Below are 18,462 nucleotides of genomic sequence, written 5' to 3'. Positions count from 1 at the left end.
GATTGTTTGAAACAAATTAAACCTACTGAGGATTTCCAGATGGTCCCAGGTTAACGTTCTGTGAGGTAGAGTGTAGCTGTTGGGATGGAAAAAAAAAAAAGAATTTAACATTCTTACTGGAGCATCTTAAGTTATTGGTTAATGGATATTTTTGAAATGAAATACACATAACCATACCACAGATATTTGCCATGTTAAAGAAACCTAAAGCCCTAATGCTTAATAAATGTACAGACTTTTGGAAAGATACACAATCAATATAAACATAATCATTTTAATGATAAATTTCAAGAGCAGTTGTTAGGAAAAAGGTAAAGCAGAAATCAAGGTAAAAGTTGGCAAATGAATGAAGTAAACTGGGGAAAGCTCTTTGGAAGAGCTGGGCATTGAAACCACAACTGAAGAGGAATCACTTTTTACATTAAAAAAATTGGTTAAAAATAGCTTTTGTTTTTAAATTTTCAAATACTTTTAATAAGCTATTATTAAAGATGGGAAATGATAGTATGATGATGATTAAGACTGCAAATGCTGGATTAAAGTTTTAATTTGAGAGGAAGTAAACTTATTTCTAAAGCAAATACATAAAACCAGGAGTGCTTTTCTTCCTAATTCCACCATTGTGATAGTATCAAATTTTTAGATAGCCTTTTCTCTTTACAACAGTTAACAAAGTAAATTTAATCCCTGTTATTAACGTAGAAGCAAATCTTTACTCACCTAGTATACCATAAAGCAATTTAACTAAAATTCTAGCTCACTAATAATCAACTAGAAATTTAACTCAAAATCCCAAAAGATTAATCTAGTGATCCTTCTACAGTGAGCACTTCTCACAAAAGCCAACTGTAAGTGAATTCTTCTGCACATAAATTCACTATGAAATTCTTTATACATTCAGAGAATTAAATCAGAGATGTCTCAAATATGTACACTTTTACTAGAGCTCTATATAATTATACTTCATATAAGCTATAGATATGAAGTAAGCTTTTAAAAACATCTCTTTAAGTTCATCAGAATCAACAAATGCAGGCTCAGTGGCCATGGCTCACGGGCCCAGCCGCTCCGCGGCATGTGGGATCTTCCCGGACCGGGGCACGAACCTGCGTCCCCTGCATCGGCAGGCGGACTCTCAACCACTGCGCCACCAGGGAAGCCCTCTAAGCAATTTCTTATTAGAGACATATGTCATATATATTCCCATTTAAATTCATTTGTAACTTATAGACAATCTTATAGACAATCTCCAGAATACACTGCGCCACCAGGGAAGCCCCTCTACCTATTATTTTTAAAGATTACATCTAATCACTAAACTGAAGTTGAGGTATATTTCTTACCAGAATGAACATTAAGAGAATAAGTTTCTTGACTTCTCTTGGCCTCTGTTTTTTTCTCTATAAATAAGAAGGTCCAGATGCCTTCCAAGATATTTTCCAGCTATTAAATTCATTTGATTATCCACTCAGAAGTCCTTAATAAATAGTTACAACTGGGGCTTCCCTGGTGGCGCAGTGGTTGAGAGTCCGCCTGCCAATGCAGGGCACACGGGTTCGTGTCCCGGTCCGGGAGGATCCCACATGCCGCGGAGCAGCTGGGCCCGTGGGCCATGGCCGCTGAGCCTGCGCGTCCGGAGCCTGTGCTTCACAACGGGAGAGGCCACAACAGTGAGAGGCCCATGTACAGCAAAAAAAAAAAAGTTACAATTGGGGTGCGGGGAGTGAAGGAACTGGATGAAAGCAGTCAAACGGTACAAACTTCCAGTTGTAAGAAAATAAGTACTAGGGATGTAATGTACAACATGATAGATATAATTAACACTGTGTATGTTACATATGAAAGTTGTTAAGAGAATAAATCCTGAGTTCTCATCACAGGGAAAACATTTTTTTCTATTTCTTTAATTTTGTATCTATATGAGAAATATCAATAGATATTCACTAAACTTACTGTGGTGATTATTGCATGATGTATGTAAGTCAGATCATAATGCTGTACACCCTAAACTTATGCCAGTGATGTATGTCAATTATACCTCATTAAAACTGGAAGAAAAAATAAATAAAAATAAAACTGATGCAGTTCTTAGAAATTTTAATTTAAAAAATAATAAAAATAAATAGTTATAACTGTAAGATGAAATATGGCTCTTTCTTTTTTTTGAAAAGGTTATTTTTAATCAGTATTTTAAAACAGGAAAAGATCCTAGTCTAAGTTCCAGATTTTATGGATGAAACGAGAAACAAAATTTAGATCGAAAGTCAACAGTGGGAGAAGAGGAGCCAGAACCCAGGAATTTCTCTTAGTCTGGTTCTTTCTTCAAAAACCATTCTCCTACAGCAAGGCAAGACATTCTTTACATGATTTAAACCTACATACTCTCTACGTGATTAACAAACAAAACATGGAAAATCACGGTTACATAAATTTTACTCTTTAAAATATTTTTTGATTAAGATGTTTTTAAAAATCCATAACCTTACCAACAGACGATTTACAACTATTTATAGTACTTTCATATAGTCTTTGCATAACTTCAAAAAACTGTGATCACACTGTGTAAGTCTGCATAAAAAGTTTTAAACCCTGATTTTATTTAATGGTATGTCAAAACTTTAAATATTATCATCTTTAGAAATATTTTTTAAATGTACAATATATAGGGACAACCACTATTTGACTGATGACTATTCAAACTGATTCTAACTTTTCATTATAAATCATACTAAAATGAACATCTTTGTTCTTTTCTGTGAAGGGTTATTGCATTTGCATCAACTCCTAAGTGACATGAATTACTTTCATGCTTGATACATGTTGCCAAATTGCTTTCCAAAAGAGCTGCATACATTTTAACACCAGTAATGCCCAAGGATGCCCATTTTACCTTACCCTTATCAGTCCTGGCGTATTTTATTTACTTTACATTTTTGTTAATTTGGCAGATTAAAAAACCTCTCATTTAAAACTTTCATTTGCTACTGGCATCAAGGTTGAACATTTTCCCATATATCTGTTTACTAAGAGTATTTCTTCATGTCCCTTTTCCTTTTATCTACTAGGGTCCTAAATATCATTCTTTTCAAAAATCCATATGTATGAGCTTTTTTTACATAGACATTATTCCTTCTTATACTTTGTTACATGTTTTCCCAGCTTGTGGTTTCTCTTTTGACCGACTGCACAGATATAAAACTAAAATATCCTTTTATTGTCCTAAGAGCAACCATGTCACAGACGTTAAGAGTTAAATCTGTTCTCTTAATTGAGAACCCTCTTAGAGCATCAGAGAAAGAAAACCACTACTTTCCAGTAGTCACATCTATTTTTCAAATGAAGATTTTTAGCTGTGGGACAGTAATGTTTCAACTCATGACATTACCTTTTAAATCACAAAAACAGAATCATGACAAAATTAAAAGACATTATAAAGACAAAAACGTACATCTCTGATTTTCATGTATATATTTAACAATAGTATTAGTCAATTTTAAATTATAAAGGTATTATATTTATATAACACTTGTAATTATACTTTTAATTGCTACATAATAATCCTGAGTTAAGTTATTGTAATTTACCTTTCTGACATAACTTTCTAAAGTAAATGTTGAAAATATCTTCATAAGAAGGCACAAGCTGACGATATTTATCAAAATTAATTAAAAAAACAAGAATATCCTATTCTTTATTCTCTTCGGAAAACGTATTGATTATGTACATATAACTACAGCAATAAAAGTTAGTTGATACCAACCAGCACATGTATATTGATTGCTCTACATCTCAAAACCTGACAATGCAGAGGAAGAGGTATGTAATATTCTGGTTGAAAAGGCCTTTCCTGCTGGCCAAAATTCAAAACAACAATTGCAATGGTGATAATCATGATGAAGATATATGATGATCAAAAAGTAAGAGGTAAAGCGAAGAAAGCAGAACACAAAACTTTATATATTGTATAATTAAAGTTAGGTAATTTAAAAAATTTCCACATATTAGAGAAGATAAGAAAGAAAATCATGAAAACGTTAAAAATTACTAGGTCTGGTTGCTGATAATATGGGTAATACTTCTAAATTATTTTCAAATTTTTCTTTAATTAACATGTATTACTTTTTATTATAAAAAGCACTCATTTTATCAATTTTATAAGAAATAGTGATAAGTAAGAGGTATACACATTTGTTTTTATGTACTCTACAGAGTAGAAAATCTACAATGGATGAAATTACTTTGTTTTAAGTAAATGTGGTCCTAAAGTTGCCAATAATTTCATCTCTGGGGAATGGTATTTTTTTCTGTTAAAAAATACAATTCCTCTTACTACCTTCTGAGTACTTCTTTCATCCTCATCTTCAGATGGATCTGACTGATGTTTTGGACTGTCCATTTGAAGGAATGTTCTGACATCTGGACTAAAAACAAAAATTAACTTTATTATGACTTTGCATTTCTACAGCTTTTCTCCCTTTTAACATGAAAATAAAAGTAACTATAGCAGCATTTACAGTAAGAAAGTCAAACAAAATCCATTAATAATCATTATTAAAAAAGGAATAAGCAAATTAAGTTTAAAAATAGGGAATCCAATAAACAAATGGGCAAAGGTATCAACAGTCGGTTCACAGAATAGAAAACCCAAATGGTAAGGAAATTTATGAAGACACCTAACTTCACTAATAATCACAAAAAAACAAATTAAAACAACAGTGAGAAATTATGTCCACTAGCCAGCAAAATTTAGAAAGACACATAATACCAAAAGTTGGTAGGGATACAGGGAAAGGAACACCCTCATGTATTGCCGGTGAGAATGTAAAATGAGGCAACTTTTCTGAAAAGCAATTTGGCAATATTTGGTTAAACTGAGTATGCATTTTCCCTGAGGCCAGAAATTTCAGTTCTAAGAATAAACCACACAAACAAAAAAATTATGTACAGGTTCAGTGAAAGACATGTAACTAGGATACTCACTGCAATATTCTCTATAGCTCTGAATCAGAAGCAAAACAGCCATCTACCACTAGGGAAATGAGTAAGCAAGCTATGGTAACTGCCTGCAGAAAACAGCAGTCAGCGATCAGAAACTAGGAACCACAGCACAGCACAGCACCATTTACGTGTATATATTAAACACTCACAGACACAAAGCAACAGTCGATAAATAGATAACCAAAGACATATAACAAACATGTTGAAGCGGGCATCACCAGTGGGGATGAAGAAATGGGTACGAAGAGGGAAAAAATGGACTAAAATAAAAGAGGGGCCTTGCATGGACTAATGACAATCCTGAGGAATGATTAAATCTCTGTATCTGCGGTACCTCCTCCCAAATTTTTTTTTTTCTTTTTTAAAAGTTGAGATGTGTTAATCCCAAAATCCTAATTTATCCTTCCCCTGCCCCCTGCCCTGCTGCTATCCCCTTTGGTAAACATAAGTTTGTTTTCTATGTCTGTGAGTCTATTTCTGTTTTCCAAATAATTTTGTTTGTACCATTTTTTTTTAGATTCCACATATAAATTATATCATTATGATATTTGTCTTTCTCAGTCTGACTTACTTCACTTAACATGATAATGTCTAGGTCCACCCATGTTGCTGCAAGTGGCATTATTTCATTCTTTTTTATGGACAAATAATATTCTATTATATATACATCATATCTTCTTTATCCATTCGTCTGTCCATGGACATTTAGGTTGCTTCCATGTCTTGGTATTGTAAATAGTGCCACTATGAACACTTGGGTGCATGTATCTTTTCGAATTAGAGTTTTCTCCAGATATATGCCCAGGATTGAGACTGCAAGATCATATGGTAGCTCTATTTTTAAGACACCTCCATACTGTTTGGGATTAACATATACACACCACTATATATAAAATAAACAAGGACCTACTGTATAGCACAAGGAACTATATAGTCAATATCCTGTAATAACCTATAATGGGAAAGAATCTGAAAAAGAATATATATATGTGTAAGTGAACCACTTTGCTATATACCTGAAACTAACACAACAGTGTAAATTAACTATACTTCAACTTAAAAAAATGGTTTAAAAAAACTTGAGATATAATTGACATATAACACTGTATCAGTTCCAGGTGTACAACATAATGCTTCTATACTTGTATACATTGCGAAACGATGACCACAGTAAGTCTAGTTAACATCCATCACCACACAGTTACACACTTTTTGTGTGTGATGAGAACTTTTAATCTACTCTCTTAGCTACGTTCAAATACGCTACCACAGTCCCCATGCTGCACATTACATCTGATGACTTATTTATTTTATAACTGAAAGTTTATACCTTTTGACCACCTTCACCCATTTCGCCTACCCCCCACCTCTGGCAACCACCAATCTGTTCTTTGTATCAATGATTATGAATCTGGGTTTAAGATTTCACATATAAGTGAGTTCATGCAGTACTTGTCTTCCTCTGACTTATTTCACTTAGCACAATGCCATCAATGTCCATCCACGTTGTCACAAATGGCAAGATTCCCAAAATTGTTCTTAATAATTAAATACAAATAATATACAATTTATATAATAATAAATTGTAAGAAATTCAGGAAGATAAAAAATAGTTTTTAAAAAGGGGAGGGGCTGGTGGGAATGTAAAATGGTACAGCCAGTGTAGAAAACAGGTGGTTCTTTGAAAAGCTATACACCGTTACTGTATGACCCAGCAATTCCACTCTTCAAAAGAAATAAAACATATGTGCACACAAAAAGAAATAAAAACATATGTGCACACAAAAAGAAATAAAAACATATGTGCACACAAAAGCTCACACACACACAGCATTATTTATGATAGTCAGAAAGTGGATGGGGGCTTCCCTGGTGGCGCAGTGGTTGAGAGTCCGCCTGCCATTGCAGGGGACGCGGGTTCGTGCCCCGGTCTGGGGGGATCCCACATGCTGCGGAGCGGCTGGGCCCGTGAGCCGTGGCCACTGGGCCTGCTTGTCCGGAGCCTGTGCTCTGCAGCATAAGAGGCCACAGCAGTGAGAGGCCTGCGTACCGCAAAAAAAAAAAAAAAAAAAAAGTGGATGAATGGACAAACAAAATGTGGCATATCCATATAATGGAATATTATTCAACTATGAAAACAAATGAAGTACTGATACATGCTACAATATGAATGAACTTCAAAAACATTATGCTAAATGAACAAAGGAAGATTTAAAACTGTATGATTCCATTTGTATGAAATCCCCATAACAGGCAAATCCATAAAAACAGAAAGTAGATTAGTGGTCGCCAAGGGTTGGGGGAAAGGGGAAATTAGAAAATATAATTTCTTTTTGGGTTGATGTTAATGTTAGCTTAGACTTGGGTGATAGAATGAGATAGTGATGTGGTTGTACAGCATTGCAAGTATACTAAAAACTACTGAATTGTACACTTCAAAAATAGATAAAATGGTGAAATTTATGTTATGTGCATTTTATTTCAAAAAAAAAATTTTAAGGTGGGAATCTTCATTCTTAACACCCCTACTGTATTTGTTTTTTCTCTGCACAGTTAAGATCATGCTATATTTTAAATATTTTATTTTACTGTTTTTCAACTAAAAATACAATGTATTCGATACATCAAAAGGACTTTGCCATGTGGTTAAAAATTCTTTGTTAGCAATCACTTTTGATAGATGTATGATGCTATTAGGACACACTAAAAGTTACTCAGTGGTTCTTTCACTTTAGGATATATATACATATATATATACATAATATATATATTTTATATATATATTATGTGTGTATATATATATATATATATATATATATATATGTATATATATGGCTTCCAGCTTTTGACTGTACAGCTTTCACTACTTTAAATAATGCTGCAAGTGACAATCACTGTGCACAACACTGGAACTGCATTTACGATTTTCACTACAGATTTTTAAAAAGAAAAGTATTTGCTCTGAACTATAAACCATTTTTCAGCTTTAAGTAGTTTGTTAAGCTAATTTCCAGAGAGGCTGTACCAATTTCTACTCTCCTAGCAATACATGAACATCCTGAAGACTTTCTCCAGCCTTGATTAAATGTTACTTTATATTAGCATCTCTCATAGTCTGGTAAGTGAAAAATAGTATTTTAAAGAGACGGAACTCAATTATATTAGTAATTAGTGAAATGCAAATTAAAGCAACAATAAGATACCACTACCCACTCACCAGAATGGCTAAAATTGAAAAGACTAATGATACTAAGTGTTGGTGAGGTGACCCATGTGATCTTGTACACCGATGGTGGAAGTGGAAATTGGTACAATCACTTTGGGAAACTATTTAGCATTATCCACTAAGATTAAACATATACATACTCTACAACCAAAAATTCTACTCAAAGATACATCAGAAATGCTTGCACATGTGCAGCAAAAGATATGTTAATGTCAACATTACTCATTAGAGCCAGAAAACAGAAATAACTCAAAACGTCGATCAGCAGAATTGTGGTATATTCATGCAATGGGGTATTATACAGCAATGGAAACGAACAAACTACTGTATACCTATATGCAGTAACACTGGTGACTCTCAATTGTTGAAAACAAGCCAGATATAGACCATGTAATATATGATTCTATTTATATAAAGTTCAGAAACAGGGCACATTAATATATGCTGCTAAAAATCAGGAGAGTAATGACCTTTGGGAAGGAACAGACATTGAGAAGAGGCATGTGAGGGGCTGCAGCGGTGCTGGCAATGTTCTATTCCTTGGCCTGGGGTGGAGAGGGGGGATACTCAGATGTATTCATTTTCTCATAATTCATTAAGCTGTATAATCATGATTTGTGTTCTTTTCTATATGTGTTATAATGCAATGAAGCTAAAATAAGGTGTTTTTGCTTCATCTGCATTTCTTAAATAGTAAAGAAATGTTCAGCTTCTCTGGTAATTAATCAGCCATTTGCATCTCCTCTTTTGTAAACTGTTAATGTGTTTTGCTTTGTTTTGTTTTTTTTTTGGTGCCTTAAGTCTGTATTATCTGCATGAGCTCTTTTATTAAGTATATTTATCTACTGTCCTTTATCATGGGAAACTTTTTATATTTTTGGTTTTTAATTTCACTTGTAATTTTTGGAGGTCAAAAGTTTTTATTAATCAAATTTGTCATTATTTTATTTTGTAATACATCATTCACTACGAATATCCTCAGAAAACCCTTTTCTATCCAAAGGTCAGAGAAATAATATATTTTGTTTGAGTTTTTAAATGATTTTAAATTCAATTTTAATAAGTTATCTTAAAAATAACCTTCTCTCTATTGAAGTAAAGCTATTTTTGAAGAACATATCCCACACATAATAGGAAAAGACACATAGATGGTGTTCAAGATAAACTTGCTGATTGGCTTCTCCTCTTACTCTCTTAAATCTGTACTATTTTATAAACCGTTTGATGTTCAAATGAAGAGTGTGAAAATTAACAAAGTTCCATTAACAGATGAGATCCAGAAAATGTGAAATGTCACTTTTTATTAAAAAGAAAATGTCAGTTAAACATTAAGTTGAAAAAAAAAACCTCTTGGCTATTTACCTTGGGGTGTTGAAAAATGTCCTCTACCTTAAACGGAATAGTGGTAGTTACAAGGGGCATACGTATGTAAAAATCTATTAGGTAGTATACTTAAAAGCTGTGTATTTTATAGTATGATGTTAAAATAATCAAATTGGTTTTAGTTAAATTTCAATACCAAATATAACATCTTTATAATACTACTTATAATACTACACTTCTAGATCCAAAATGAATACTTAGAATTTAACATATACTGTCAGAGGTTCTGAGTAACACTGTTCAAAATACCAGGAAAAATAATAAACACCACCGCCATTTATTCCACACTTATTCTATTTGAGGCTCTGTCAAAGAATGAAACAAATTCAAGCTCTCAATGTACGAATTTCAAACAAGCCAGTAATATGCCAATTCGAAGTAATCTCAAGTGCATATAACAAGAGTTAAACATTAGAAGGGTAGATCTAAGCTGAAGATAACACAGAATTTGTCCTAGGGAAAAGACATAATGTTTAAAAAATAATTATACAGGGCAAGAGCCAAGTAATAACAGGCTCTTTGCTAAGGAACACACCAGACACAGGAACCCTGAGTTCAAGGATCCTGCCCAATTCTGTGCTCCTCCACCACCTGTTGGGGGCTCTGAGTGGAAAGTCGGCTGCTCCCCTTTGCAGGGGCTAATCCCAGAGCTACAGCAGGTGCTGGACCTCCCCGTGACCCTCGTCCTATCTGTGAGCATCAGGGGAAATGAAACCCAGAGCACTGGGCAGAAGACCTTGGTCAGAGGAAGTCCAGCTCCAGTATTTTACTAATTTAGTAAATTAAGTTAAAAAAGGTCAGAGCACCTGCTCAGAAGACAGAAGCCCTCTATAAACTATAAAGAACTATAAAATGGTAATAACCGTTCTGAGGACAATTGCTAAAAATACAGTCCTTCGGTGTTGTGATTCTGAAAAGACTGTTAAAAGGTGTCATGTCTGCATCAATGTCCACAGGCAGCCTTTACATCTACCCAGACAGGAGAGCTGCAGAAACGCTCCCCGGATATTCTCCTTGGTCCTCTTTATTCTTCTTAGAATGTTAATACTTTATACATACTAAACAATGTAAGTAACATACATGCACATAACAAATCACAATAAACATAATGAACACCAATGAACCAATTACCAGACTCAATGAAAATACATGTCAAACCATGGATCTACCTATACCTTCCTAGGTATTTCTGATATGACCCACCCTTCTGCCTTCACAGGAGCTGCTGGCCTACCAGACACACACAGGGCTGGGAAAATGCCCTCATGTTAAGTGGCTGCCTGGAAGGTTGTGCTGAGAAGGCCTGGAGGCCTTGTCTGGGATGAGAGAACGCTGACCCAGGTCACACAAGAAGTGGTAGCAAGTGTGCCTGGCCCTCGCCAACTCCTTCACCTTCATCTCCTTTCCGTAAACTTACTCTGTGTTCCAGTCACCGTGAAATGTTAATACGTGAGCATCCTGAACAATTGCAGGCTCTTTGTAGATTCTGTTACAAGCACTGCTCCCTTGGCCTAGAATGCTCTCCCTAGCTTTTTTCTTGAAAGACTGCACATCCTTTAAGTTCCAGGAAGCCTCCCTTGACACCCACCCACCCCAAGAAGGGTTGGCCACGTTTTCCTCTGTTGTCTTCCAGACTTTTATCATAAAACTTTCTTTGCTTTAATTGCTTGTTTCTACACCTGTTTCTCCCACTTACCTGGAAGCCTATGCCTCTGGAAGGTAAGGATAACACTAATTTCTCTTTTTATTCCCAATGCACACAGAAGTACATAAGAAATGCTTTCTCAATGCACGAATAAATATAACATCAAATAATTAGCAAAATGTTTTAACTGTGCAAATTCCTTTCAAGTTTAATCTACAAAAAAAATACAAGTACAATAGGAAGAAAGAAAATAACTAGGGCCTTGAGTTGATGAAGAGAAAAGAAGATTAAGAATACCAGAGGAAAAATTCTTGAGGAAGATTTCACAAAAATATACAGCACAATAATATTCCACAGAATATATAAAACCTGTATCAGTAGCTTATTCAATAGTCTTAGGTTGGGTTTCAGCGCCTCCTTAGAACACAATGAAAATTACTTACTGGTTGTAAAGTTCTGGATGCCTAACTAAGTTCTGAATGAATTCATTCAGTCCCGCTCTTCTCTGTTTAATAAAATCTGTTGAGAGACAATACTATTATGATTATTTATATCAGACTGTAATTATCATCAATACAGTTATACAAGAATAGACAAGGTAGTGAATTTTGATTAAGAAGTTATTTCTTAATTCATGCTTCTTGATATACAATAAGGAAAACTTACAAATATATATATTTTTTAATCTGTAAATACAATGATTATAAAATTAAAATAAAGCAGGTAGGACTTCCCCGGTGGCGCAGTGGTTAAGAATCCTCCTGCCAATGCAGGGGACATGGGTTCGAGCCCTGGTCCGGGAAGATCCCACATGCCACGGGGCAACTAAGCCCATGCGTCACAACTACTGAGCCTACGCTCTAGAGCCTGCAAGCCACAACTACTGAGCCCGTGTGCCACAGCTACTGAAGGCTGTGTACACAGAGCCCATGCTCTGCAACAAGAGAAGCCACCGCAATGAGAAGCCCGTGAACCGCAACAAAGAGCAGCCCCGGCTCACCGCAACTACGTGCGCAGCAACGAAGACCCAACGTAGCCAAAAATAAATAAATAAATAAATAAATAAAATAAAGCAGGTAACATATTCCCCAAAAGAAAATGCTCCAAAAAAATGCCTATTTTAGGTTCTAAACAGACTCACTACAAAACGTGGAGACACTTTGCTTTGTCCAACTCCTCGTGTACTACCAGGTAATGAATAAGAATTAACACTATGACACTGGTGGCTGAAAAACCATGCTAACTTAAAAACAAAAAACAAACGAAACCAAGAAATACTGAAATCCTTGCAACTGGAAATGGTGATTAACTGGTTGAGTACTACCAAAACTCTGCTGCTAAAAATAGGTTTTTATTTTGTATAAATCGATTTCTCTTCAAATAGCAGAAGTTAAAATTGAGAAATAAAAGTGATTTTCTATGTAAGTCATTGAAGGCTAGCATCATGCCTGTAAAATTTTTTTCCTAACTTCAGCCCTTAACACAGTGTCTTGGAATGTACTTAACTGATGTTTGTGAATGAATAAAAAAAATATCAAACAAATGATTACACATTCTAGCATTCACAGTCTACAAATTTCATATGCCCCATCCCTTATTTAACTCAACTGTTTTGTTACTTTGTAATTTTATTTTTCAGTAGTAAAGATAATCTTGTTTTGTTTTTAAAACTACCAAAAAAACATAATTTATATATTGATTCCAAGATCCTATAAGCAAAAGGTTTGATATTAAACTATTTAGAATATAGAAATATAGCTAATTCTATGTATACTCTACAGAAAGATCCTTAAATTCAAAATGAAATTTTAACTTTGAAAAGTATAGGCAGAGGGCTTCCCTGGTGGCGCAGTGGTTGGGAGTCCGCCTGCCGATGCGGGGGACGCAGGTTCGTGCCCCGGTCCGGAAGGATCCCGCGTGCCGCGGAGGGGCTGGGCCCGTGGGCCATGGCCGCTGGGCCTACGTGTCCGGAGCCTGTGCTCCGCGACGGGAGAGGCCGCAGCAGTGAGAGGCCCGCGTACCGCAAAAAAAAAAAAAAAAGTAAAGTATAGGCAGAAATAACCCTTAAAATCTGCCTTAAGAATGTAAAACTTATCTTACAGAGGTTGGTAACCACCAACATAAAGTGGGAAAAAAAAGAAAAGAAAATGACACACATGGACTTAGAAGCTGCAGCATAAAAACTCAGAAAGACGTATGGAAAAACTCTATATGGTAGCTGTCAAACACGAGGTGAAATTAAAAGGACAATTCCTTTCTTCACGCTCTAACTGTCCCATCTTTGGCCAGTGAAAGCCCCATTAATTGGGCTCCTGTGTCCTTTCGATAAAACCTCAGTATTCTTGTATAGCTTCTTTGCTTTCAGGCAAGATATCCTAGGACCATCTTGTACATTTCTTGCCCAGCACCTGGAATTGCCATGAACTGTGGTCCCTTTAAGGGGGAAATGGTATTTAGAGATTACAACCTGGATGCTAAGAGTGTTTGCTGCTACTTATTTGTTATTGTTTTCAGGCATTTCCAGTGGAGAGCACTGGAAAATATGTATTGTTTTAGAAAGAGAAAAATAAATCATGATTTCATACTGTATTCCCAAGTTTAAAATTACAGGATTTTTTACTTAAAATCTTTGATTTTATATTTGTGTCTCTTTCATCTTCTGCTTAAAATTTTGGTTCTCATGACATTAACATAATTACAAAATAACTCTATATTATCAATGAGACTATTGAATGCAGGATAAAATTTCTTTGTACACTTCTTTTTTTGCCATGAGGAATACAAAGCTGCGTTTCCATGTTTTAAAGTCATTTAAAGTAATTATTCTCCATGTGTTTCACCACCAATCAGAATATAGTTATATCTTTTCCTTGTTTATTTTCAGTTGTTAGTGACTTCAATATTGTTGCATTTGTTTTTGTTTTTAAATTGTTTAAAATATGCAAAGCTGTGTACAAGATTCATCCAGGGAGGTCTAACATCCACCTCTGTAGTCTCCAGTTGGCCTCTCCCTCCTTAAAGTCATCAGCTTTTAGTTTTTGGTTTATTCTTCCATTATTTCCTTTTGAATCTTCACATCCTTTCCTACACAAAAAATATACATTGCCCACATCCACACCTTGTTTTTTCCACTTAACCAGGTATTCTGGAGATCACTCCACAGTAATGCACAATGAGCTTTTTCGTTCCTTTTTACAGCTGTATCATATTCCAATACTGGAAGGATATTTCAGTTGTTTCCAAGTTTTTGCTATGAAAAACAGCATCACAATAAAGTCTTGTACATACATACATCATTTCCGATGCAGTTTATCTTTAGAATAGATCCCTAGAAATGTGATTTCTTGGTCAAAGGGAAATGCATATATAGTTTTGCTAAATATTACCAAATTTCATAAGGTTTGTACAACTTTGTATTCCCACCAGCAAAATATGAGAATGTCTGTTTAGCCAAAGCCTAATAAAATGAACATCCTACCAATCTTTGGTTTGTTGAGTATGACTTAGATTTGATCGCCCCAATGAAAGGTTTTCCAAAAATCTATAACATAGTCTACTTCACTGTTGCCAAGTCATATACAACATGCTCAGGATTGATTTCAAAATGTTCTTCAATAAAAACCAATTTTTAGTATCAAATAATTAATCTACCAAACATAAATACCACAGGGCACTGTCTGGTATTTTGCCTTTAACCATGAAGTAGCAATGTTGCAGGTCTTTATCTCTTTGCCTTCTTCCCTGGAGAAAATGATTCTGACTTTAGGGTTTAACTAAGGGCTCCACAGAACTCTAACCCAAGTTCAAGCCTCATGTTAATCACTAACATGTAGTTTGAGTCCTCTTAAATGTCTTTCTGTCACTTCAAATTAATTAATTCTCTCATTCACCCAGGCCTGACACTTCAGTTATCTCTGATTCTCTTCTCTATGTCTCCTTTACCTAAGCAATCACCAAGATTTCTTACAGATTTTTCATTAAAAGATTTCCTACACGTGGCTCAATTTTTAGCCCCACTTCCACCTGAGTTGCAGCTCTCATCACCTAATTTGAGGACTCCTGGAATATTCCCTTAACCAGCCTCCCAGTCTCTATCTCGTCTTCCCTCTACTGTGCCTACTATACATTATACACTGCTGGTTTCACATCATGTCACCACTTCGCTCAAGTATCTCTAAGGCCCCCATGTTGCCCTCACGATGTTTTTCAACCTATGCTCCACAGACATACTTCACTGCTACACCAACAAAGCAGCTCCGTTTTTATTTGTTCTACACATTACATTTTTCTGCATCAGATTTCACTAGGAAAAAAGTGTTCTACAGCTAAAAACAAAACAAGAGAACAAGAATACAAAAGCCACTGGCCTATAGAATCAATCCATGGAATGTGTAACTGGCTTTGCTGTGCCAACTCAATTGTCTCTTTATTAATGGATTCATGTATTCAAGAAACATTTATTGCGAATCTAATATTTACTAGGCACTATAATTAAATGAAAAAGATAAAGTATCTACCTTCATAAAATCTACAGCCTGATAAGACAAACTGGCAATAATAATAAAGTGTGCTAAATTCTCCCAAGAGAAAAAAAATCTACATAAAATAAGGGAAGTGAAAAAGAACAGGGGAAATGAGAACCCTCTCCAATCCCGAGGTTCAGAAAGTGTAAAAGAATAGAGTCTCCAGCTGAGAGGGTTACAGGGGATTCCAGCACCCTGCGGGGGTGGGGGGAACTCAGTTTTAATTAAAGCAAGAACGTGAAAGAAATAAGAGGATAAAGGAGTTTGTTCATCATGGGCAGAACTGCACAAGGTACAGTGAAAAGGTCTGGGAGGAAAAGGAATGGTATAAGGTTAGGTTGCAGAGAGGAAGCAAGATAAGCCATTTGAGAGCTCCTACATATGGAATCAGAGGTCTGATGGGTCACAAGGTTACCAGCAGATTAGTTGAGGAGGTAAGATGGTGGGGAGGGAGGAAACTCGATAGCATGTCAGGATCCATCTGTGGCATAAACAGATGACTTTACGCATAGAATTTCTGGTGGATAGACTTCTGTCTCTCTATAGGTCACCATTTGTGTACTGGGTTAATTTCTTCTAGATTCTAGTAAAAAAAAAAGTTTGAAGTTGAGGCTTCAGACATATATACAGCCTCCAGATTTCTGAGATCCTACGTGTCATTAGGCTCCCCAAAGGTGAACAATAGGACATTTTCTTGGTATCCCATTCAGAGGCCTGCAGGGTGCCGTGTACAGAGTACACATTTAGTAAATGTTTCATGGTTAGAAAAGTACTGCCCATTATCCTTAATAATCAATAGATTTATCTGAAGCCAGACTGCTTGAATTTAACTTCCAAATCTGACTTTTACTAGCTGTATGCGACCCTGGGCAAATTATTCAACCTGTGCCTCAGTTTCCTTACCTATAAAATAGTGATGATAATAATACCCACCTCAAAGGGTTGTTGTGAGGACTGAATGAATTAAAACATATAAAGTGTTTAAAAACAACGGCTGGTACACAGTAAGCACCTTCCTGAGGCATTATTTTCATAGAGCATGAGATCCATTAGCTTTGTAACATTATACTACTGTACACTGCAATTAATATGTTAACTACTTTTTCAAACTTCAACCATCACTTATGGCTGGTCTATGAAGTTATTGCTTACCTGGATCAAAATTATCACCAAATATTCTCTTGGCAGGAATCTTCAGGGCCATAGCAGGAAATTGTTTCCTTAACTAGAATTGAAAACATAACATTATATGAACTTAATTTTATAGGTCTTCCAGTTATACATGTACCAAAACAAAATACAATCTGATTTTCAAAAAATTCCACCATAAGACATACCTTTAAGTATATCATGATCAAATGTACAATATTTAATTATACCAATAAAATACCAGTAGTCTGACTAATCCCATTTTGTCCCAATAAAACATTTAGTATCTTTGTGACCTGGAATAAGTTACTTAACATCTCTGCACTTCAGTTTTCTTGTTGGAAAATGGGGATAATCTTCGCACTTACCTTAGTGATTTGTTGTGAGGCTTAAAGAAAATCATTTATGTTAAGTGCTTAGACTAGAACCTGGAGTATAGGTTTTGAATATGTTACTCACCATTTTGTTACCTCAGGAGATGTGATGTTTGTGTTCTAAGTGAACACACTGACAACTGTTTTCTGAGAAAGCTGATGAATTCTGCTTTCAATACCCTCTGCTCTAGCCTTCCTCCTATTAATAATTGTTTCTCAGATTTGCTTATCCCCAGAGAAAGAAAAACTTTGTCCTGAAGAAATTAAATTTGGGGCAGTAAAGCCATAAAAATGGGTAAATGCTTATTTTTAAGGTAAGCTTGATGTCAAAAAACCACACATACACAGTCTTACCAATCCTTGCATTCCTCTAGTAAATTTAGATGTTTTAGAAACAACAACCAAACATACACTATGTATACACAAACACACACACACTATATATATACCTCCACTGACAGGAAATACAAATAGGAGAATGTATTAATCACTCTACACCATGAACATGCTCTCAGCAAAATTCAGAATGAAAAATCTGCAGACAAATGACCCTGTTTCTTTCAACAAAAAATTGTAAAAAAAAAAAAAAAAAAGGAAAGAGAGGTGGAGGGGAAAACTTAGTGATTAAAAGACAGGTCATAAAATCAACTATATTTCAACAAAAATTTTCTTTTAAAGTTAAACAAAAAAATAAACTTATAACAATTTGTTTAAAAAAAAAGACACTTCATAGACTTATCAACCAGTTTACATGACATTAAGTATTCGACATTAAGGCATTATTGTTAATTATTTTTAGATGTGATAATGATATTGTATGTGTATTTTTTAAAGAATCTTTATCTTTTTAAAGATGTATAAAGAAATATTTACAAATGGAAAGACATGATGTCTGAAATTTGCTTCATAATTATAGTGGACTGGCTAGGGATAGAGATGAAACAAGAATGGCTGTGTATGGTAATTGCTGGAGATGGATGGCACATTACATTATTTTCTCTATTTATACTAGTCTCTCTACTTCTGTATGTGTTCAACAAGCTTTTAATAAAAAGCTTCCAAATGTAAACTACAGTCATAAATACACATTTAAACTAACAGTTAACATTTTACAGATTGGAAATTTCACTTTTTTTCTTTATTCTAAAAGGACCATAGGGAAAG

The 18,462-nt window shown here is 35.0% G+C and overlaps 1 protein-coding gene across 2 annotated transcripts in view; it reads right to left on the bottom strand.

Annotated features, from left to right (window-relative positions):
* Positions 1–18,462, bottom strand: part of SGK3 (serum/glucocorticoid regulated kinase family member 3) — a 65,505-nt gene that overhangs the window by 25,419 nt on the left and 21,624 nt on the right. For both annotated transcript variants that reach the window (XM_007448485.1, XM_007448484.1), the window contains exons 4-7: positions 16,928–17,000; positions 11,696–11,771; positions 4,334–4,421; positions 27–76 (exon numbers count right to left, since the gene is read on the bottom strand). In XM_007448485.1, the coding sequence (XP_007448547.1) occupies positions 27–76; positions 4,334–4,421; positions 11,696–11,771; positions 16,928–17,000 (287 nt within the window). The remainder of the gene's footprint in view (positions 1–26; positions 77–4,333; positions 4,422–11,695; positions 11,772–16,927; positions 17,001–18,462) is intronic.

Source organism: Lipotes vexillifer, unplaced genomic scaffold, assembly GCF_000442215.2.
Source record: "Lipotes vexillifer unplaced genomic scaffold, Lipotes_vexillifer_v1.1 scaffold815, whole genome shotgun sequence".
NCBI classification, from domain to species: domain Eukaryota; kingdom Metazoa; phylum Chordata; class Mammalia; order Artiodactyla; family Lipotidae; genus Lipotes; species Lipotes vexillifer.
This window is presented reverse-complemented; position numbering and strand designations above follow the sequence as displayed.